This window comes from Bos indicus x Bos taurus, chromosome 1, assembly GCF_003369695.1.
Source record: "Bos indicus x Bos taurus breed Angus x Brahman F1 hybrid chromosome 1, Bos_hybrid_MaternalHap_v2.0, whole genome shotgun sequence".
Taxonomy (NCBI): Eukaryota; Metazoa; Chordata; class Mammalia; order Artiodactyla; family Bovidae; genus Bos; species Bos indicus x Bos taurus.
Genome location: NC_040076.1, coordinates 98,565,400 through 98,589,102, shown reverse-complemented (window position 1 = coordinate 98,589,102; position 23,703 = coordinate 98,565,400). Strand labels below are relative to the sequence as shown.

The window sequence follows — 23,703 nt, the reverse complement described above, 5'->3', positions numbered from 1 at the left end:
CTCTCATATCCATACATAACCACCGGAAAAGCCATAGCCTTGACTAGATGGACCTTTGTTGGCAAAGTAATGTCTCTGCTTTTTAATATGCTATCTGGGTTGGTCATAACTTTCTTTCCAAGGAGTAAGCGTCTTTTAATTTTATGGCTGCAGTCACCATCTGCAGTGATTTTGGAGCCCAAAAAGAAAAAGTCTGACACTGTTTCCACTGTTTCCCCATCTATTTGCCATGAAGTGATGGGACCAGATGCCATGATCTTAGTTTTCTGAATGTTGAGTTTTAAGCCAACTTTTGCACTCTCCTCAAGAAACTCAAGGAACTTTAGTTCCTCAAGGAACTAAAAAGTTCCTCTTCACTTTCTGTCATAAGGGTGGTGTCATCTGCATATCTGAGGTTATTTAGGCACATGCATATATGCACACAATAGGTGTCTTTGAAGAGGGCACAGGAGATGCATCCTCTATAATTCAAAATAACTCTCAACCAGAGGAAATGAAGGAAACCAAGTGCCACTGGTGCTAAGAATGTTTAGTCCCAGTCCTCCCACAGAAGCGAGGCACGTCTAATCACAGACCTTCAACTCTATGATGCCAGATGGTGATACAGAGATGGGAAGTCTTAGTGCTATGAAGGCATTGGAAAGGAGGTGAGAAGGGGCCTTATGAATTGAGACCCTTTAGGATTTAGGCTTAGACAACCTCCCTGAGAGTCAGCAGTGATTGGCAGGAAGTTTTGCTAGTGTATTCCTGTCTCAGTTCTCTCTTTGGTTCCAAGTCAACTTCTTAGGACACAAAATTGAGACAGAAGGAAAGACTTACCTGGTTTTATTGGTGACCCGCAGCAAATTTGTCCAAGCAGATACTGGTCCAGTGCGAACTGCAAACTCACCAGTCTACGAGGGTGGCTCACACAGGCTTATGGAACCTTTATCTGTGTTCTTTGTTATGACTGTCCTTCTTAGGACAAGCAACACTTTGAGACGTGCATGTGTGCATGCTAAATCACTTCAGTTTATTCTGACTCTGTTGTGACCCCATGGACTGTAGCTCTCCAGGCTCCTCTGTCCATGGGGTTTCCCAGGCAAGAATACTGGAGTGGGTTGCCATTTCCTTCTCCAGGGGATCTTCCCAACCCAGGGATTGTACCTGCATCTTTTGCATCTTCTGCACTGCAGGTGGATTCTTTACCAGCTGAGCCATCAGGGAAGCAAAAGAACAAGAGTAATCCTAACCAAAACATTTTCTCCTGTAAATCTAAATTTTGGAAAATTCCTTTCTAAAAAGATGAGAAGCTCTTGTCACTTTTGCTCCGAAGAGTTCAACTGCAGAATCTAAAGGAACCAAGGATTTCTAACCATTCAATCCTTGTTGCAAAACTGTTGGGAGGAAAACCTTTTCCTTTATCATCCGAGCTTTGAACATTAATCTCCTAGAAGATTAGCAGGAGAAAAATTCATTACTCCTGTATGCAAGAGTACGCTATAGGGAGTAGCTCCCTGAACAACTTGGGATACATATGAGTAAGGATTTACCTGGTAACTTATTAAGGTGGTTTAGGGCTTCAAACGGAGAAGGAAATGGCAACCCACTCCAGTATTGTTGCCTGGAGAATCCCAGGGACAGAGGAGCCTGGTGGGCTGCTGTCTGTGGGGTCGAACAGAGTCGGACACGACTGAAGCGACTTAGCAGCCGCAGCAGGGCTTCAAAGAATGGAAGGTTCTGATGAAGTTTGTTTACACAGATTGGCTTTGAAATGTCCCACTGCCCAAGATCAGTTGACTTCCTGACTGGAGACTTCTCTGGAGTGATGGTGAGGAGGTTGGGAGGGGTGCTTGGGGCAGGTGATTCAGGTGTATCTCAGCTTTATTCAGAGAGAAGTTCAGGAAACATTTCTTTCTGGACCTGTAGTGCAGATATTTTTACTTTGATGTAATCTTTATGCCATTCTGACAGGTTGTTGGTCCTTTCACGTGGAATCCCAGAAAGGTTCAGCATTAAGCATTTAGAGCGGAGGTAAGCAGTGCACAGCGGGCAATGTGTGGGGATGGAAGCAGAGAGTTGTTTGAAAGACTGAATGTAAATTCAGTCTGGCGGACCTGGTGGAATTCCCAGGTTCCTTTCTCCAAACTGTAGAGCTGAATAAATACCATGCTTTACTCCCACTCAGGAGAGAGAGAGAGAAAGGGAGAGGTTGGATTCTCTCTAGTGAAGAAGACAAGCAAGGGAAGGTTCAATAGGGGTGCAGACTGATACTACCTAAAGATGGGGGTTCCCTTCTGCTCTCTGGTCCTGAAGCAGCAGCCATAGGCTGTCTGCTTCCATGGGCAGGAAATTGGGGCTACTTTTCTGAAAAATGGAATGGCCCTAAAAATCAGATTTCCATACAGGGACATCCATTAAGTTCACCCCTAATCACCTAACAGTGAGCTCACGAATTGTAAGCCCTTTCTATCACACAGAACTCCCAATCAGCTTCTAGTGCTTCATGCTTAAAAGTAGTCAAGCACTGATAACTGCTATTTGAGAAAGATAATTGGACTATAAGGAAAGCTGAGCGCCAAAGAATTGGTGCTTTTGAACTGTGGTGTTGGAGAAGACTCCTGAGAGTCCCTTGGAATGCAAGGAGATCCAACTAGTCAATCTTAAAGGAAATCAGTCCTGAATATTCATTGGAAGGACTGATGCTGAAACTGAAACTCTAGTACTTTGGCCACCTGATTCGAAGAATTGACTCATTGGAAAAGACCCTGATGCTGGGAAAGATTGAAGGCAGGAGGAGAAGGGGAAGACAGAGGATGAGATGGTTGTATGGCATCACCGATCCAGTGAATATGAGTTTGAGTAAGCTCTGGGAGTTGGTGATGGACAGGGAAGCCTGGGGTTCTGCAGTCCATGGGGTTGCAAAGAGTTGGACATGACTGAGCAACTGAACTGAACTGAAAACACAGGAGAGGCTAAAAAAATCCTGAACTGAAACAACTCAGAGAAAAACAAATATTTCATAGGGAGATATAAGAAAAAGATTAATCCGTAATTCAGTTTTTCTATAGGGCAACTGACATCAGAGTTGTTTATAGTCATAAACTATTAGAAACAACTGTATATCAATAGGATGTTGGCTGAATTAATTCTATATTATTCTAAGTTCATACTCTAGAAAAAAAAAGGTTAAATTAATGCTACAAATTTCAAAAAGGAAAAATATTCATACCATGTTATTTGCTAAGTTAAAAAATATTTTTTACATAATTTTAAAAATAGTAGATTATGATTCCATTTATACAAAAATATGTTTGTGTGCACCCAGAAAGAATTGGATATGAATTTATCATTTTACTAGCAGTGGTTACATCTGGTAGCATGTCTAGGGACAAACAACTTTCTGTATTTGTTCATTGTTCAGGCTTCTATACTGTTAGCATTTATGACTTTTGTCCTTAAGAAAGGTGCATAATTTTAAAAAGTTGAAATATACTCAACACCTGCAGAATAACCAAGTGACTGATTTTTTAAAAAAAATTATTTGTTTATTTATTTTGTTGCACTAGGAGGTCTTTGTTGCTGTGAGGACTTTCTCTAATTGCAGCTAGTGAGGCAATAGCACCCCACTCCAGTACTCTTGCCTGGAAAATCCCATGGATGGAGGAGCCTGGTAGGCTGCAGTCCATGGGGTCGCTAAAAGTCGGACACGACTGAGCGACTTCACTTTCACTTTTCACTTTAATGGATTGGAGAAGGCAATGGCAACTTACTCCAGTGTTCTTGCCTGGAGAATCCCAGGGATGGGGGAGCCTGGTGGGCTGCCGTCTGTGGGGTCGCACAGAGTCGGACACGACTGAAGCGACAGCAGCAGCAGCAGCAGCAGCAGAGGGCAGTTTATCATTGCTGTGCAAGGGCTTCTCATGGAGGTGGCTTCTTTGACTGCAGACCGCAGACTCTATGCTCTTGGGCTTCAGTACTTGCAGCACACAGGCTTAGAAGTTGTGCCTTTTGGGCTTAGTTGCCCCATGGCATGTGAAATCTTCCCGGACCAGGGATCGAACCCATGTCCCCTGCACTGGCAGGAGGATTCTTATCTACTGCTCCACCAGGAAAGTCCCAAGTGACTGATTTTATTTAACCACTTCTTTAGGGGCATCAAGGATGATGTTACTTTACCAAACATTCTCTACTATGAGTTAACCTAACATAAAATTTCATCTCAACCAAAGGAAAGTTGCTTGCTAGCTGTGACATGTGAAACTATATATAATGTGAAGTTCTGAAGTCACATTGATGTTTCTTATGATGTTAGATTATTTAGTGACAACCTGAATTACATATAATTTTCTAGAAACTTTAGACTAATACATTTTCCTTGTGATGCATAAAGTTTGTGCTGTGCCTTTTCTTATTCACTGGTGCTGCTAGGTTTGGCTCTTCTTAAGGTACAGAGTTTCCTTGGGGACTTCTTTGTAGAAATTAGGAAAAACCTTAAGGAATGTTTGGTAGATTACTGGGACTTGTGGGTCAATTGCTGGATTGGGCTGACTTGTTATTTGTAATGCCCAAGAGCAGATATAACCTAAGTCATTATCAAGGAGGGGACCTGGGTGTCAGAGAGAATCACAGATCCATCTCTAGATCCTGTCTGTAGTAAAAAAAAAAAAAAAGACCAAAAATCAAAATTCTAAAAACTCTCTGTGGCTTACAATGCCCTGAGAATAAAATCAGAATCCCTCAGCCTGAAAGGCCCCGTTTGCCCTTCAGAACATCTCATCAATTGAGTCAATTTGGCCTCCTTTCAGATCTCTGGAGGCCAAGCGTTTCCCCTGTTTACAGCCTCAGTTCATTCTCCTTCTTTCTGCCTGAATGGCATCCCCTGGTTGTCCTGGTGTCTCTTCACCCTTTCAGGTCACAATGTCACCTCTTCAGTGAGGCCTTTCCTAATCAATGAATCTTAGTAAGAATTCCCTTCTCTTTTTCAGTCCCCTGATTGTTTCCATCTTAGCAGTCTACCTTTTGTATTTTTAAGTGTTTTTATTTACTCTCCTTTCTACTTAGATGGTCAGGGCAAAGGGACCGTGGACTTTCTTTCATTCATACCACCTGCAGCTGAAAGTGTCCGCACAGCACCCTTGTCCCTCTCCTTTATCACTGCACACCTGCCACGCTTCCAACTGCCAGTATTTGCATTTCTGTATCTGAAGACTTTGGCTACCAAAAGCAGACTCTGCCTACCTGGGCTTCTGCCTGAAATGCTGGAGAAGATGTAGCTCTCAACCAAGCACTCATAGGAATTGGTGTATGAATACCCAGGCTCCTTCTGACTTTGGGGAGCTCTCAGCTAGTGTTGCCTGGCTTGATAATATCTTTTTTCTTGGCTAACTCTCTTTCCTTGTCTCATTTCATCACTTCCTCACTGGTGTTTTCTTCACTTTCCAAAGAAACTACTTACACTCAAATCCTTGGTGATAGTGGGTGCAAGCTGGGTGGTGGGAGGGTGGAGGTTGGGGTGGAGCAATGTTTCTGGCACATGTAGGTTGCAGTATTTGTTGAATGGATGAATGACTAGGGTGGGTGGCTGGATGAATGGAATAATAGATTTAAAAAATAGGTTATAAAATAGAGGTCAAGACTATATGGGGTGTAAAAATTCAAATTATGGACAGATAAAGTAAATGTTTGGTGAACTCATTCTAACAGGGCTAGTCTGCTTCCCCCAAACATGTTAAGTCCATGTGAAGGTAAAGATATAGGACAATCTAATATGACATTCAATTATTAATTATTTATTTCTTTACTCATTTCTGATTGTTCTGGGTGTTCCTTGGTGTGCAGGCTTTGTTCTGTAGGTGCGGCAAGCGAGGACTACACTCTAGTGGTGGGTGGACTTCTCATTGGGTGACTTCTCTTGTTTTGGAGCACGTGCTCTAAGGCACTGGGGCTTCAGGAACTGCAGCACATGGGCTCAATAGTTGCAATTCCCAGGCCCTAGAGCATGGGCTTAATAGTTGTGGTGCCTGGGCTTAGTTGCACCACAGTATATAGGATCTTCCTGGACAAGGGATTGAACGCATGTCTCCTGCATTGGCAGACAGATTCTTTACCATTGAGCCACCAAGGAAGCCACAGTATGGCATTTTTAAAAGCTAAGGTTTTCTTTAGGCCCACTGCCCAATTCTTGAGGATTTTATGGATGCCTCACTTATGTGTCGTTTTTACATTTATTGTTTTATTACAGTATTTACCTAAAGCACTAAAATGTGCTATACAAACTCATAAATAACATTCAACACAAATTTTATTTCATTTAGGTAATGTTAACAGTCCCCAAAATCACCTTTCAAAAGTATATCTGGAGGTGAGAATTGGACTGTAAGTGAAACCAGAAGGTGAGATTTAGTCAGTGCCCTGAAATGAAGTGATCACAAAAAGGGACTGCAGCTGTGGAGGGTGAGGTAACTGATTTTAGTGCAGGCAGTATATTAGGTGTTGTTATCAGTGTTATCACTAGACAGGTTCACAGATCTGTTTAGAGACAGACTAGAGTCCTGAATCAGGAGCCATTTCTATTTTCAGCAGATTATGAGTATGGAGAGTTGGCTAGACTATGAGTTTCACGACTCATAAAAAAGAACACCAACGCCTGACCCTAGGGAGGTTCGTGTATGGCATACAGGTGACTTTGAATGCAGGAGAAGTCTGGGTGTTTGGTCAGATGACTGTTATAATTAGTATTGTTTTCAAAAGCCAAACAATTGGTATGGACTAGTAAATCATTCCAGAGAAGGCAATGGCACCCCACTCCAGTACTCTTGCTTGGAAAATCCCATGGACGGAGGAGCCTGGTGGGCTGCAGTCCATGGGATCGAGAAGAGTTGGACACGACTGAGCGACTTCATTTTCACTTTTCACTCTCATGCATTGGAGAAGGAAATGGCAACCCACTCCAGTGTTCTTGCCTGGAGAATCCCAGGGACAGAAGAGCCTGGTAGGCTGCCATCTCTGGGGTCACACAGTGTTGGACACGACTGAAGCAACTTAGCAGCAGCAGTAAATCATTCATCACTAAGTGATCAGATCAGATCAGTCGCTCCGTCGTGTCAGACTCTTTGCAACCCCATGAATCACAGCACACCAGGCCTCCCTGTCCATCACCAACTCCCGGAGTTCACTCAGACTCACGTCCATCGAGTCAGTGATGCCATCCAGCCATCTCATCCTCTGGCGTCCCCTTCTCCTCCTGCCCCCAATCCGTCCCAGCATCAGACTCTTTTCCAATGAGTCAACTCTTTGCATGAGGTGGCCAAAGTACTGGAGTTTCAGCTTGAGCATCATTCCTTCCAAAGAAATCCCAGGGCTGATCTCCTTCAGAATGGACTGGTTGGATCTCCTTGCAGTCCAAGGGACTCTCAAGAGTCTTCTCCAACACCACAGTTCAAAAGCATCAATTCTTCGGTGCTCAGCCTTCTTCACAGTCCAACTCTCACATCCATACATGACCACAGGAAAAACCATAGCCTTGACTAGACGAACCTTTGTTGGCAAAGTAATGTCTCTGCTTTTGAATATGCTATCTAGGTTGGTCATAACTTTCCTTCCAAGGAGTAAACGTCAAATTACAAAAGAATTTAATTCTGGCACTCTAGGTGATGAGTGTTATCTGTGTGCTGTGCTGAGTCACTTCAGTCTTGTCTGACTCTTTGTGACCCATGGACTGTAGCCCACCAGGCTCCTCTGTCCATGGGATTCTCCAGGCAGGAATACTGGAGTGGGTTGCCATGCCCTCCTCCAAGGGATCTTCCTGACTCAGGGATTGAACCCGCTTCTCTTATGTCTCCTGCATTGGCAGGTGGGTCCTTTACCACTAGTGCCACTTAGGAAGCCCTGAGTTTTATCTATCCCCGGACATTTAAAAATTAAAGACAATATGTCTAAAATCCTGTATGTTTGTATAAGCTTTCTATAAGGAAATGTTGATATAATTGTGCTAGTTCAAAAGTATTTGCGTTTAAAGAAGTATTGGGTTGCCAAAAGGGTCGCTCGGGTTTTTCCCTTACCATCTTACAGTAAAACCTAACTTTTTGGCCAACCCAATATTATGGGTGAAACTGAATTAACTAAGCACGTCGATGGAAAATAGTGCTCAGGAATAATTTCCAGGAAAAAATTAACTCCTTTTGTTGAATCAGCCTGTCTTTTTTCTTCATGGATATTGAGAATCCTGGACTTGTGTTTCTTTATACATTTTGGCTACCAAAGAGCTTAGAACTTAATTTTCAGCTCAGTTTTCTCAAGTACATGGGAACTTAGGACATTCACATTTGTCTTCTAAATTTCTCCTTGTTTTTTAAAATCTATTCTGATTTTTCTTTTCCTTGGGTCTGTTTTTTTTTTTTTTTTTCCTACTTTGCCTGTATTTTTCTTTCTCACTTTATGTAAGTCACCACAAGCTTTTTGTGGAAAATGAAGGAACAAATGATTCATGAATAAAACATAAAGATGTAATCTATTTTTATTGCATTACTATTCTTTTTTTTTCCAAGGCCAAATGTTTGCGAAGAAGAGCAGCTGACTGTCGTGGGACTTCGTCGGCCATGTGTCCAAGCGTTCACGCACACCATCAAGATCTGGAAACAGGGCTGCACCAGCCCGCAGTGGTGTGTGGGTTACGAAAGAAGGTAAAGGTGTTCCACTATCTTGACTTTGTTTCTAAAAATCAAAGCCAAAGCCTAAGCTGCATCTGAAGATTTCATCCAATAAATTTTAGAAAATAATCATATAAGTAAACAAAAATAAGATATGCCCATGAGGAACTTTAAAGTTATATATTTTCCTTCAGAAACAGAATATATTATTACTTTAGTTCAAGCCTCATTTCTATGTGAGGTATTTGGGTTAGATGCCATTAATTTTACTTTTTAACGGGATAGACACTGAAAGCTGTGGATCAGAAGGCCGAGAGAAACAAGAAATATTGTGTTAGTTTGCTAAATTTAGTGTAACTTGGATCCAAGGCATCTATGATTCTGAACTACCATCTGACCTGCCCCTGGTTCTCTTGTAACACTTTGAAACCTAGAACTTCTTTAACTTCATTATGGTCTTTGAATTAGGATTAACTCAGCTGCCTGGGAAAGGACAGAAAAAGCCAGTGTGTGTTTTTCCTATGCGTGAAGACTTCATAGGGACTTTTTAAAATAGATTTATAAAATATCTAAGCATTTCTTAAATAGTTGCTAAGGTGTTCAAGTTTTACGTAAATGAATCAATTTTGTCTGAATTCAGGAAACAAAGTTAAAAAATGTAACTTTAATGAATTTATTATTACTAGTATTAATATCACTAGTATTACTTAAGGAAAATTGATGGCATGTGTAAATAAGGGCATTTGCCACTGTATAGAAATGGCAGAACACTGGTAATTAATATAAGACTAGGTTTAATAAGACTAAATCATTTATGAGATTTTCCCTGGTGGCTCAGACGGTAAAGTGTCTGCCTACAATGTGGGAGGCCTGGGTTCGATCCCTGGGATGGGAAGATCCCCTGGAGAAGGAAATGGCAAACCACTCCAGAACTCTTGCCTGGAAAACCCCACGGACAGAGGAGCCTGGTAGGCTACAGTCCATGAGGTCACAAAGAGTCGGACACGACTGAGTGACTTCACTTTCACTTTCCCATATACATTGTGTGTGTGAATAGTGGGGTGTTTTTTTTTTTTTTTTTGGTCTTTACTCAGGACCTTTAAATTAATTTAAATCAGAAAAAACTTCTGGCTTTTACTAGCTATGTGACACTGAAAAAGTTTCTACTTTTTCTATTCCTTAGTCTGTAAAGTTAGAAAAATAATACTATACATGGATATTACAAGGATTAACTAAAAATGTATTTAACACATGTGATACGATGCTTGGTACACAGTAGATATTCAAGTCCTGATTTTGAAAATGACTTTTCGATTAGCTATTTGGCATCCCTTCCATGAAGTTTATCTTCCCTAGGGGCTCAGATGGTAAAGAATCTGCCTGCAATGCAGGAGACCCGGGTTTGATCCCTGGGTTGGGGAAGATCCTCTGAAGAAGGGAATGGCTAACAGTGCCAGTATTCTTGCCTGTAGTATTCCATGGACAGAGGAGCCTGGCAGGCTAAAGTTCTTCAGGTCAAAAGGAGTCAGACAGGGCTGAGTGACTAAAACTTTCACTTTTTTTTCACTACCATGAGATTTAACTCTTGTTGACATTAGTCCAAACCAAAGCAAGTCCACTACTACATAGACATTCAGATTTGGGAAAGCAAACATGAATAAATAAAACATGTTTTATGTTTATTTTCAAGAGCTTAATAGTTTTATGCTTTCCTTTATTCAGCAAGTATTTATGAACCTGAGTTTGGAGTTGTGGCATGCCAAACTTATATCCCTTTTGTTTGTATGTAAGTAAACAAAGGTATACTTATATCCCTATTAGAGAGATGTACCTCCAAAAATATTAGGGGACACTTCAAGATGGTGAATAATCAAGTGTCATAAAAAGAAAGAAAGAAAGAAAGTAAAGTAAAGCGTCTGCCTGCAATGCAGGAGACCCAGGTTCGATCCCTGGGTTAGGAAGATCCCCTGAAGAAGGGAATGGCAACGCACCCCAGTATTCTTGCCTGGAAAATCCCATGGTCAGAGGAGCCTGATAGGTTACAGTCTGTGGGATCACAACTGGACATGACTAAGCGATGTCACTTTCTTTCTTTCTATTCTCTCTTCAAGATGGTGAATAGTCAAGTGTTATAAAAATGACATTAAATCCTATTTTCAAGAGAGGAGAAAGAACACTGTACATTGACATGATGCAAAAAGAGAAATTGGAGGAAGTGAAACTTGAAATTGGCTTTGAATATGAAGGGGATTGGGCTTCCCTAGTGGCTCAGTGGCAAAGAATCCACCTAAAATGCAGGAGACACGGGTTCAATCCCTGGGTTGGGACGATCCCCTGAAGGACGGCGTGGCAACCCACTCTAGTATTCCTCCCAGGAAAATTCCATGGACAGAGAAGCCTGGTGAGGTACAGCCTATGGGATTGCAGAGTCAGACATGAGTGAAGCAAATGAGCACACAGGCACAGGAAGGTGATTTGGGCTGGGGATATGAGGAGAGGTAAGACAATATAGTACTTTGGGGATAAAGAATAAATAAGACATCAATTTGATAGGAAGGAAGTTATCTGGGTTAGTGAGATTGTGATTCAGTTCAGTTCAGTTGCTCAGTCATGACCGACTCATTGCAACCCCATGGACTGTAGCACGCCAGGCCTCCCTGTCCATCACCAATTATGGTATTATGGTCTATTAAGAGGTCAGCAGAAATAGTGTAGTGTTTTGTTCATTATTTTATTCATTGTTCAATCTTTTGTTCCTTGTTGCCCTCCCCCCAGGAGACTTTGTAAACTTTTTCTTTTTATTTTAGTAATTGTCCGCCTTCCCCATGAAGGTTCAATATCACAGATATGCTTCTTTCTGTTCCTGTTCTCTGCTCATGTGTAGGACCACAGACCATTGTATTACTAAGATTTTTCTCGCCCCTCCTACCCAAGAACCAATTGTCCCCTGCTTGTGGATGATGTCACCACTGATGAGAATGCACACTATCATGGGACCCATGATGAGGGGCCTTCACTGTCAAATTGAAAGCATGTGACTTATTATCCTTCTAGATTTCATTATTCTCTTCATAATCATGGGTTCCATTTTTGATAGCTTCAGTGACCCTTAGGGTAGTTTATACTACAGGACTTGCAGTCCCTATTAATTTTCAGTAACCTGTATCTACATTAAATCTTGGTTATGTATTTAATGAGGTGTGTGTGTGTGTGCATGTGTACAATGCATACAAATTTTATATGTATATATATATATATATATATATATATATATATAATGTGTGTGTGTGTGTGTATAAATGTCAGGATTTGGGTTGCAGGGAGGATTTGATAGTGGGTTTAAGATGACAGCTCTGGCTTTAAGACGAAGCATTACCTTAAGAGGAAAATAGGATCAATCTCATTCTTATTCCTTAGGACCCGATACTACACCATCTACAGACAGGCATACAGCCTGGAGCAGCAGACAGTCTACAAGTGCTGCCCTGGTTGGAGCCGGTGGGACAATGAACCTGGCTGCCTATGCTGTAAGTTATAATTCTTCCTGTCTAACTCTCTGTCACTAGAAGTAATGGTCTCACTCTGTTTTGGGCTTCAATCATATCATGCCTGTCAAGCTTTAGGCATCTTTAGACTCACCACAGATTCAGAGCATCTCTTTGGACTGAAGATGCTCACATGGCAGAAATGTGCAGAAAGCCTTTCTGTTAAGCGTTGCTAACGATAGATGAGAACTTAGGACCCACAGAACTGATGCTTTATATTCTGTCTCTTTATGTAAAAGGCAGTTTATTTAAAGCCAGACAGGTTACACCTAGTAAGCTTCTGTCTCCCTTTGCTGTTTGCCCCTTTCTCATATCATCAAATTTGTAATCCATGGCTGATTCAAAAGTCCGGAGGGAAATCTAAATGGGATTTCTTGACTTGTGCTTCTCATGATTAATTGCAGAACTAGGGAGGCAGTTTACTTTTTAAGATGAGGTATGCAGTCCTTTCACAAACCTCTGGTGAGGGTATTCTAGGACCTTTGGTGTCTATCTGACAGCCCTTGAGCAGCAGAACTAGCAGCATTATATAGTTCATTCACACCAGAGAAACTAATCCGTTTAGCGACTCCGTTACCTATGTGTTTATAGTTATTGCCAAGTCACTTAAAATGCTTCAGTGTGTTGCAATCAATGCAGACCACAGCACAACCATTCATCTCTCCTGTTATCCTGCACCTTTGGGAGTTTGTCGGCATCCTGCTCCCTTCCCCACCATGCTTTCTGTTCTTGAATGATTTTGGTGAAGTTGCCTCAGGCTTCCCATATTAAGCAGGCTTAGGGTTGAGGAGTACACTGGGGGTCATTGCATTTGCATGCGGTGCTAGGACACTGAAGATGAGTGGCTTAAGCTCAGTAAATATATCTGCCCACGTGTCATCTCACCTATATTATAGACTCCTGGAAATTAATGACTGTGAGATGAATTCTTTATCTTGTGTGGCACCTAGCACAGTCCTTTGCCTCTGGTAAGTATTTGTATTTCTTGCTTGTGTTTTAGATTTGCTTGGGTTGCATAGCCATCTTCATGGAGTTCCTTTAGACTAGTGCTACTCTTTTTTATTTTTTCCTTTAGTTTTTATTGGAGTGGAGTTGATTTACAATGCTGTGTTCATTTCAGGTGTACAGCAAAGTGAATCAGTTATACATATACATATATCCACTCTTTAAAAAACTTGTTTCCCATAAAGACCATTGCTACTCAAACTTGAATCTGAATACAAATCAGCTAGTACCTTGTTAAGGTATGGATTCTGATTCAGTAGGTCTAGGGTGGGGCATTTCTACGAGCTTCAAAGTGATACAGATGTTACCACATACGGAGTTCTACAAGGCTTTAGGAGGCAATGGCCTTAATTGGTAATGAAAAAACTGTTTTCGGTGGAGAGGCTAGAGGAGCTGGTAGAAATTTCTAGATGGTGTCTATATTAGCAACTTGATGCGTACACTGAGGATTTTCTTTCCTTCCCTATACTCTGTTCTCTCCGGCCTTCTTGTCTACCTTTCTTTTAGCTGTCTCTGCAGTGGAGACTTGTGTCCATGGGAAGAGATGCTCAGAGGGTGAAGTCCAGCGGTGCCAGTGTTCAGAGGGTTTTCAGGGACCCCACTGTCAATATGGTGAGTTGCGAACAAGACCATTTTATTATGATTTGGAGCTGTCTGCCTTGCTTTTAGGGGCCAGCCAATTTTGTCGATTCAAACTAATGGCAGGGTTATCCCTCTGGGGATTGGTGAGCATTTGAAATCAGCCACTAAGCAAAAACCTACAACCTACAGTGTACTCAGCATTGAAAATTATGCTCTGCAGTTTAGTTTTAATTATTCACTATAAGAGTTCAAAGGGTAGCAGTAAGTACAAAATAGTCTATTTTGTAAAGGAAATGGCAGCTTAATAAGAAAACCTCTTTCTGACTTCAGATGCTAAATCTTTAATGGAGCCATGGTTTGAAAATGCTGGTACAGTATTCTGTGAGATTTATGTGATTTGTGAATGAATAAAGTGAGGATTAAGACAAATTTAGCATGATGTGATATTTACTCCTTTTCTATCCTTTGTGTTTTGTTAAAAAAAGCACAAAAAGCTTGACACTTGCATGATTCTCAATGTGTCAAAACTTGGTAACCTAGTTTTCAAGGTTGGAGCTTAACAACTGTCAGTTTTGGACATGTGTGTTTAAGATGTTTCTTGGGCAGGAAATTCTCAAAATGGCCAATGATGTGTCTTTTACTGCATCTGCTATGAGAGTGGGTGCTTTCAGAAGGATTTGTTTTGACTTGATCATCTGATTCTAGTCTCTGGAGGATGTGAATCCATCTGCATTTATCTTTTCAAGGCAGGGAAAACAAAACAAAACCTATCACATAGAAGTTAAAGAAATAGGTATAAAAAGTGAACAAAAATATTGTCTTCATTGTCTTCTGCTAATATGTTTGCCTTCTCTTATCCATTACTTGAATCTTTGTCAGTGAAGTTGGAAGGTTGCTGAGAGCTCATCACTCATATTCATTTGTCTCCTCTGCCCTTGGCATAAGGTTCAGGCTCACATTTTTTTCCTGGGCACCTCAAAGCTATTCTTCTTGTAAATTAATCTTGATATTCTTCCCTAGGTTGTTTCCTTTTTTAAAAATTGTGAATTAAAATAAAGCTGATTTTCTATCCCAATTTATTCTTTGACTATGGAACACTGATTTCAAAACAGAGGTCTGAGCTCTGGAGAGTGTCTTCAGTTGTTTCTATTAATTTTAAGATGGTAACCGAAGCTATACATTGTTCCATGAGACCAAATTATTTGCCCCTAAATACATTGCTTGAACTATCTGTACCACACTGGTTTCCTCATCTTGATCATTATCTGTGATGGGCAATTACACATGTCATTGATTCATTAAAATTTTTAAAAATCAATTATTACTTTATTGATTCATTTGTTTTGGTAGAGTAGATTTTGTAAAACATCAAGTCCCTGAGGAGAAAGGTAATCAAAGAGACATACGGTAATGATAATAGCCTCAAAATTATACCTGGATTAATTTATTCTATATTTTTCTACATTAGTACTTGAATATTTTGATTATTCCAATTTCTTAACAACTTTTATTTACCAAAGTAATTAAAATGCTTTTTGAAATTCAAGTAGCTAGATATTGTATTCTTTAGTTTGGAGTTGGTGAAAGTACTGGATGATTTTAAACACATGCAGAATAAGTATATATTTTCACAAGTTTGTTTTTATACAGAAAATTTCAGAAGTCATGAGGAAAGGTGGACCACACAAAATACCATTTAGGATTCTGCATTGCTCTTTTTTAAAAAATTTTTTTTTCTTTTATTTTTTGTTTAATTTAATTTTATTTTTAAACTTTACAATATTGTATTAGTTTTGCCAAATATCGAAATGAATCCGCCACAGGTGCATTGCTCTTTTAAGTACTGTTGTCCAAGTGTGTTTACCTATGGATTTTTACAGTGTTTCATCTCTCACTGTAGAACTGTTGAATGTAAAAAGAAAAATTGATGAACCCCAAGGGATATATATCCTGAAGTAGCAGTTCAGGAATCTGCTACATGATTTCACATTTCATCCAGCAAAATGAGATATCATAAAGTGTAGAAATTTAGGAGTTTGATGGAGGAATTTTGAAGACTTTCTAGGAAATCAAATATTTGGTGAGACAAGTGGAGAATACAGTTAAGAATACAGTTAATATATTAGATGAGTCTTGAGAATAGATTAAAAATGAAAATTAGAAAAGATTGTTTTAAAAAGAATAGAATTGATAAGATATATGTATATATTCTCTCAATCAGGTGGATTTTAGTTTGGAAGTACTGCTTGAAGCCAATCTCTTATCCAGTGGCTGGATTTGAGTTATGAATTATGAGTATATAAACCTTGGTCTGATAGGCATTACTCTCTCTCTCTCTAGATATATTATATATATCAAAATTAAAATTAATTTGATGTTTTTCAAATTATATAAACAGTGATTCAAATGATAAAAATAATTTAAATTTAAAATGTTTTAATTATTAAAAATTAGCAGTTTATACAGTATAAGAAAGCAAAAATCTATAGTCCTATTGCCCTCAGAAAATCATGTGGTTATCCTTTTATGTATATTTAATCATATTCGTATAACATATGGAATTTTACATAGATGAGATCATCTCTCATATAATGGTTTTATCATAAATACCCCCCCTTTTTTTCTTAATTACTTTTTCTTCTTTGCTCTTCTCATCCAGTATTCTCTCTCCTCCCTAGTAATAATCTTCTTAATACTCTTTTCTATATTTCCTGCATATATGGAAATATATATAAACAGCTGCATAACATTCCATGGTATTGATATGCCTTAAAATTTCAACCACCCATGTATTGATGAGCATTCATTTTGTTTCCCGCTTTTTGACACAACAGCAGTGCTGCAATAGTATGATGCTTTTAATTCTGTGAAACAGATTCCCAGTAGTGGAATTGTTGGGTTCAATGAATATGTGTTTTTTTTTATTATAATGTACTTAAGGATCGAAATATTCATTTAAATTATTTGTGAAATGTTTTGTGGGCCATGGCAATGACTTTATAAGCTTATTTGATTGAGATGGATTAAAACCTAGATGAGCGCTAGTTATTTACTTATTTTTTGACATGGTAACATAATGGAGAATCACTTGCATCTTCATCTAAAGTGAGATGTCTGATAAAATATCTAGGATCAGAGTTATTGTAAACATGGATTGCTCTCAGTATAGGATAAAGTTGACTTTATTTGATATGTATGGGAAAAATAAGTCAATTAAAATGAGCCAGATGGGCCTTTTAAAAATGGAGAAAAGAATCTAGTCCAGAGAGAGAAGGGACATGCTAATAACTGAGAGAAATGCTTGAAGTTGATAATGATTCTAAAATTGCTGATCTACTTAACTCATTTGAAAAATCTGCCTCTAATAAGGAAAAATGAAGAAAATGAATTTGGACAATTAAGAAGTAATGAAGAGCTTTCTAAAATAGCTATTGATTAAAGGAATCAAAGGGAATACTTTGAAGATTTGAACACATGCAAATCAAGCTAGATAGCTAGTGGTTAAATTTTCTCTTTTTTAATTCTATGGATCCAGGCAAAACAACTTGGAGCTTCATTAACTGATTAATATCACACACAGAGTCACTCCTTTTATTCCTCATCACTTATTCCATTTTCCTTTTCCCTGGTCAGAGGTCAAGTTAAACTATAATGTGCCTAATAGTGAGATGCTAAGGCTCAGAGATCTTATTTCTTTCATTTATATATTCATTCATTCATTCTTCTAGCCAGTCTTTCAGTTAGTCAGTAGATATTAATATCTCACGCCTAGTCTGTGTGCTAAGTGCTGCAGATTCCAAAACAAATGTGGTATCCTGTGTGGTAGGAAATCAGTGATTCTAATATAGCTCACGAATGCTATGTCAGAGGATAGTTCTGTCCTAAAGAAAACAAGAGAGGGTTGCTAAAGGTGATGCTTGGAAATATAGGAATAAAGTACCAAACAGTAGGGTTGTATATTCAAGAAACTCTGCCTAAAGGCCTGCCTGCTCAGGGATTGGTTTTAGGGAAGGCAAAGTCCTTGAAGAATCAGTAACCACCTCTGTATGAGGTTCTGGAAAAGCTAGTTTGACTGGACAAAGAAAAGCTAAGGAACTGCTGCCCTGGACATAAGAAAAACTGTTTTTGCCATGTCCCATGTACATCCCTTCTTGAAGCCAAGAGAGCTACTTGTATTATTATTATTATCCCTTGAGCTTGCTCTGTTTTTAATATATCTGGGAAATATTCTATCTTCTAGGACAAATTTCATATTATTGTTCTGTTCCTCTTTAAGAATAAGTTGTACTTGGTGTTTTCAAATCTTTTCATAAAACTTCCTTTAGTCCTTTAGTCCCCAGACCTCTCATTTTTTTCAAGTGTGATGTTTAGGCACTTTAAAAATAGAATATTGCTGAAATGCTGTCTGTTGACATGGAAAACCTCAGAAGTTCTGGGCTAGAGGTTGGGTCTTACCAATGACCATTTGTAATATCTTGGAGAAGGCATTTTATAGCCCTACAGCTCATTGTCATCATTTGTAAAATAATGAGCTCTAATTTTCCTGTGCACCTTCCGTGTACCAAGCACAGTTCTAAACTATTTGTATGGATCAAATTATTAATCCTTACAACAAGTCTATGAGGCGAACACTCTTATTTGTCCATATTTGTACCCAACTGAAGCATATGAAGTGAATCAGCCGTATGCATATGTATATCCCTTCCTTCTTGGGCCTCCCTCCCACCCACCCCCACATTCCCACCCCTCTAGGTCATCACAGAGCACTAGGCTGAGCTTCCTGTGGTTTATAGCAGGTTTCCAGGGGCTATCTGTTTTACAGATGGTAGTGTATATATATTGATCATAATCTCCCAATTTGTCCTGCCCTTTCCTTCCCCCGCTGTGTCCACATGTCTGCTCCTTACCTCTGCATCTCTGTTCCTGTCTTGGAAATAGGTTCATCTATATTATTTTTCTAGATTCCACATATATGTGTTAATATATGGTAATTAATGCATTGCTTCTTTTTATTGATTGTATATTGCCTGAAAATCTGTAGGGGAAATGCACTAAGTGAAGGGGGAAAGGTGCCTGTGGTTGCTTCGCTTCCCATTCTGTAGGAAATCTGAGCAAACTTTGGGTGTTCGGTCATAGGTATGATTTTCAGCCAACCAGTGGATTCCAATCAAGGAGCCCAGTAAGCTCTTTGCAGGATATATCTCTTCTATGCAGATAGGAGATCAGAACAAAGAATCTCCTTTAAGTGGCTTGTCCCCAAGAGCATTTTTAATTTGAGAAGTGGTGCAGGTTGAATTGTGTCACCCTAAATTTGTATGTTGAAATTCTCATCCCCAGTAACTTATAATGTGACCTTATAGAAAAATGATTGTTGTAAGTATAATTAGTTAAGATGTGATTGTATGAAAGTAAGGTGGACCCCTAATCCAATATATACTGATTAAAAGGGGAAATTTGGACATGCAGGTATGCATACAGAGAGAATGTCATGGGAAGATGAGGGCAGAAATCAGGGGGAGGCATTAATAATCCAAAGAATGCCAAGGATTGCTAGCCAACCACAAGAGGCTAGAAGAGAGTCATGGAAAGGATTTCTCCACCCAGCACTCAAATGGAAGCAACCCTGCTGACACTTTGATCTCAGGCTTCCAGCCTGTAGAACTGAGAGACAATACATTGCTGTTGTTTAAACTGCTCAGTTTGTTACAGCAGCCCTGGTGATCTAATCTAGAAAGTTTAGAAAACATGTTCTATCTCCACAGCTTCATTTCAGCGGTAGGCCTACTGAAACAATGAAAATGGGGAAAAAGTGGCAGGGGGTTTATAAAGAGCAAATCATGCTAAGAAAACTTGATGGCTTATTTTAATTGAATTATAAAATTAGTGGGGGAAGAAGATTTAATTGGGAAAAAATGCAAAATCATTAATTGAACATGCCTATTAATCTGCAGTCCTAAATGAGCATTACTAGGAGATAGTCTGAGAAGAAACACAGGTTATATTATGGAGATAAATTGATAGGCATTCTTAACATGAGCTGACAGTGTAAAATTCAGTGTTATTTTGTTCACCACATAAAGATGCACTGAGTTAGAGCCTTAAGCCCTCGGCAGGGTTCTAGCAAGTCCATGTCAAGGCGATTGCATTCTGCTTTACATAACTTGACAGAAGGATATGGCAGTATTGACAAGGATTGAGACAAGTACAGGAAAGGGACAGCTAGACCGTTTATGAGGAAAGCAAAGCAATAACTGTTTGACATCTCCCTGTGAGCATAATAAAGGGACATCTTATTAGGAATCCACACAGAAGGTTTACTACCCTGACATTGATTTAAAAATAGAAGCTTTGACAGTGATTTTTTACTAAAATAGCCTTCCAGGTATGCTTTGCATGGCCAGTGTTAGCAACCAGAAGGTAGATGCACTTAAAAATAAAGACTGCATGAGAATTACCTAATATTGCAAGAATGGCAGCCTTAGAAGAGGATGACCTAGCACTATCCACAGTTATTTGATTCTACAGGATATCCTTAGTGATGGGCTAGAGAAGTTTGAAGACGGATAGTAATGACTCTAAGAGCTAACTCAGAAATCATGCTTTCTACATGGTAAGTGCTGTCCTCAATGCTTTATGCATGTCAGCTTATTAATTACTCACAACAATTTTCTAAGGTAAGTCCCATTTTGTAATAACACACTGAAAGTAAGGAGAAATTAACTTACTTGAGGTCATACATGTAATAAATGATAGAGCTGGGGTGTGAACTCAAGCAGTCTGCCTCCTGAGTTTGTCCTTTGAGTCACTATGTGAAGTTGTTTCTTTAAAATATAATAGATCTCTTGTTTATGAGAAATAATGTTTATATCATTTCTCTGAAAGGGACATAAAGGATTTATACTTTATTTTTAGTGTTTAAACCTGTTCAGTATGCTGAGAAAACAATATTCCTGCAAAAAGTTTGAGCTAAATGACTTTTTTTCACTTAAAGTTTTGCTTGTTATACATGTATTGAGGGATTTTTAGAACCTGTGTAAGAAATACATAGCTTTCCTATTGAAAAGGCTGCATTCTCATTACAGAGATAGGAAAACAAATCATTATAATGTGATGAATGGTATTCTCAGAAACACACTAAAAGAAATCCAGGGACTAAGTCATAGTGGGGAGCAGGACTTGGGGGTTATGGCAAGTAAGATGTGTATTAACTCCATGTCACTCATTATTGCCAAGTGAATAATATGGGTTTCAACTCCTTGGATATGTAATGCCATTGAAGATTTTAAGATGGAGATTTTATTTGTAGAATTGTGTTTCAAAGATATAGTCATAATATGATGAAAAGAGGCTGAAAATCCAAAGGAAAAGAAATGTTACGTCATCAAATGGCCAAATCTTGCATGCAGTTATTTGTCATTCTTTTTTGTTGCTTGCTAGAGCTTCCTTCATAGCTCAGTTGGTAAAGAATCCACCTGCAGGGCAGGAGACCCCGGGTTGATTCCTGTTTCTGGAAGATCCCTTGGAGAAGGGATAGGCTACCTACTCTAGTGTTCTTGGGCTTCCCTTGTGGCTCAGCTGGTAAAGAATCTGCCTGCAATGCAGGAGACCTGGATTCGATCCCTGGGTTGGGAAGATCCCCTGGAGAAGGGAAAGGCTACTCACTCCCGTATTCTGGGAGAATTCCATGGACTATACAGTCCATGGGGTTGCAAAGAGTTGGACACAACTGAGCGACTTTCACTTTCACTCACTTTTGTTGCTTGCTACCAAAAGGTTTTGTTGCTGTTATTGTTTTTAAAATACCAGACTTCTCTTATTTTATCAGGTACAGAACTTAAAATGCCCCTTTTAGGTTTTTGATTATATAAAGTCCCATTTTTCTCTTAAGAAATTTGATAAGCATAATTTGAAAGAGGAAGTCCTGGATTAAAAAATCCATGATGGAAATCAATGCCGTTCAGTATTTTTTGAAATAATATAACTGGAACTTTTGCTTGCCATTTGAATTTTAAGTATATGTTGCATTTGTGTGTGAAGGGTAAAATTTTACTCAGAGTTATTTATATCTGGGCAAAGTGAACTGGGCATACACCAAAATAGCATCAGCACCAGTAATGGCCATTGGGATGGGTCAGTTGGTCTGGACAGTGCAGCTTCATTTCTTAGTCTTTTGAAACCATAAGTTCCTTAATCTACTGTAAAATGGATGGAATGGAATGGAACTTGCCACACTTGTGTATGAGAATTTAGGCTGGTCAGTGTTAGAAACTACCAGTATGATAGTCAATCATGAAAATACCCTAGAATGAGTAGGGTGTTTTATGTTGAGAAAAGAAAAAGTGAAATTTCTTTACAAGATTCTGTGCTCTCAGGCTAGTCCAGTAACACTGCACTGGAGAGAAGGAGTAAGAGACAGAAGGAAGCATCTGGCGGGTCTGTTACCTCAGTGATGTTCACCAGACAGGATGGACCTGGGGACCCAGCTAACCTGGTTGTGGGCATTTTTGAGACTTATTTAGAGGTACATTTCCTGAAAGAGGCAAAGTAGAAGACTGGAGGAAATACAGTCAAAAGTCAAATTCTAAGTAAGATAAAAGGTAAAGAGTAGTGATAATCAAGAGAATTGAGAGACTAGATGACACTGAAGCTACAAATTTAGCTACCACAGATATGGCTCTTTTCTCAACCTGGAGCATCTTGTGCAGGGTGCCCTCTTCCTTCTTGGTCGAACTAGTATAAAGCTGGATGTGCAGGATGTAATGCCTTATATTTTTCAAGGGCTTCCCAGTTGGTGCAGTGGTAAAGAATCTGCCTGCCAATGCAGGAGACACAGGAGACTTGAGTTCGATCCCTGGGTGGGAAAGATCCCCTGGAGTAGGAAAAGGGAACCTACTCTAGTATTCTTACCTGAAAAATTCTGTGGACAGAGGAGCCTGGTGGGCTACAGTCCATGGGATCACAAAGAATCAGACATGACTGAGTGACTAAGCACACATGCACACATATTTTTTAAACCTGAATAATATGAACTATTATATTTCTTAAAATGTATTCTCTGGACCACTATTTCTACTGGATTTTAAGAAGTGTTGTAGGAAATGAAGTTTTTGTGTTTAATAAGTTCAGGAAATTCTAGGTCAAATAACCTTATATTGTGTTCATTCTTGTAGGATTTTCTAGAGCCTGTGTGTGTGTGTGCACGTGTGTGTACTCTGTTGTGTTCGACTCTTTGTGACCCCATAGACTGTAGCCCACCACGCTTTTCTGTCCATGGGATTTTTCGGGCAAGAATACCAGAGTGGGTTGCTATTTCCTCTTTCAGGGGATCCTCCCAACCCAGGGATGGAACCCACATCTCCTGTCTCCTGCATTGGCAAGTGAATTCTTCACCACTCCATCACCTGTGCTGTGCTGCGCTTAGTCACTCAGTCATGTCTGACTCTGCAACCCCATGGACTGTAGCCCCCCCACCCCAGTCTCTGTCTGTGGAGTTTTTCAGGCAAGAATACTGGAGTAGGTTGCCATGCCCTCCTCCAGGACTGGGAAGCCCTTAATGTGTTAATTAGTGTATTGTAACTCCCTCAGAGGAATATCTAGATTCCTGCATTTTCCAAATGCATATGACCATATAGCCCTTTTATGGAGGTATCTTGAAGTATTTGTTTTTGAAAATATTCTTCAAGTATTATTATTTTGTGGGACTCAGTTGCTTTGAAGGAGATATTACATATATATATATATATATATATATAATATAAAACATGTATATAACATGTAATATATATGTATTTCATGTTCAAAACCATTCAGTTTTATTAATTAACATATATTAAGTTCACAAATAGTCTAAATAAGCCCTCTCATAATATACTGTATGACCCTAGATCAAAGTAAAGATTACAAGAATTTAGAAGCATTCTTGATTTTCTGATATAATGATC

At 39.3% G+C, this 23,703-nt stretch overlaps 1 protein-coding gene across 8 annotated transcripts in view; it reads left to right on the top strand.

The window, feature by feature from the left end:
- Positions 1-23,703, top strand: part of LOC113892654 (EGF-like and EMI domain-containing protein 1) — a 687,432-nt gene that overhangs the window by 68,864 nt on the left and 594,865 nt on the right. For all 8 annotated transcript variants that reach the window (XR_003511104.1, XM_027541793.1, XM_027541787.1 and 5 more), the window contains exons 2-4: positions 8,529-8,663; positions 12,048-12,157; positions 13,688-13,792. Coding sequence is in view for 7 of the 8 variants with exons in the window: in XM_027541793.1 (XP_027397594.1) it covers positions 8,529-8,663; positions 12,048-12,157; positions 13,688-13,792 (350 nt within the window). In the remaining variant the exon portion in view is untranslated. The remainder of the gene's footprint in view (positions 1-8,528; positions 8,664-12,047; positions 12,158-13,687; positions 13,793-23,703) is intronic.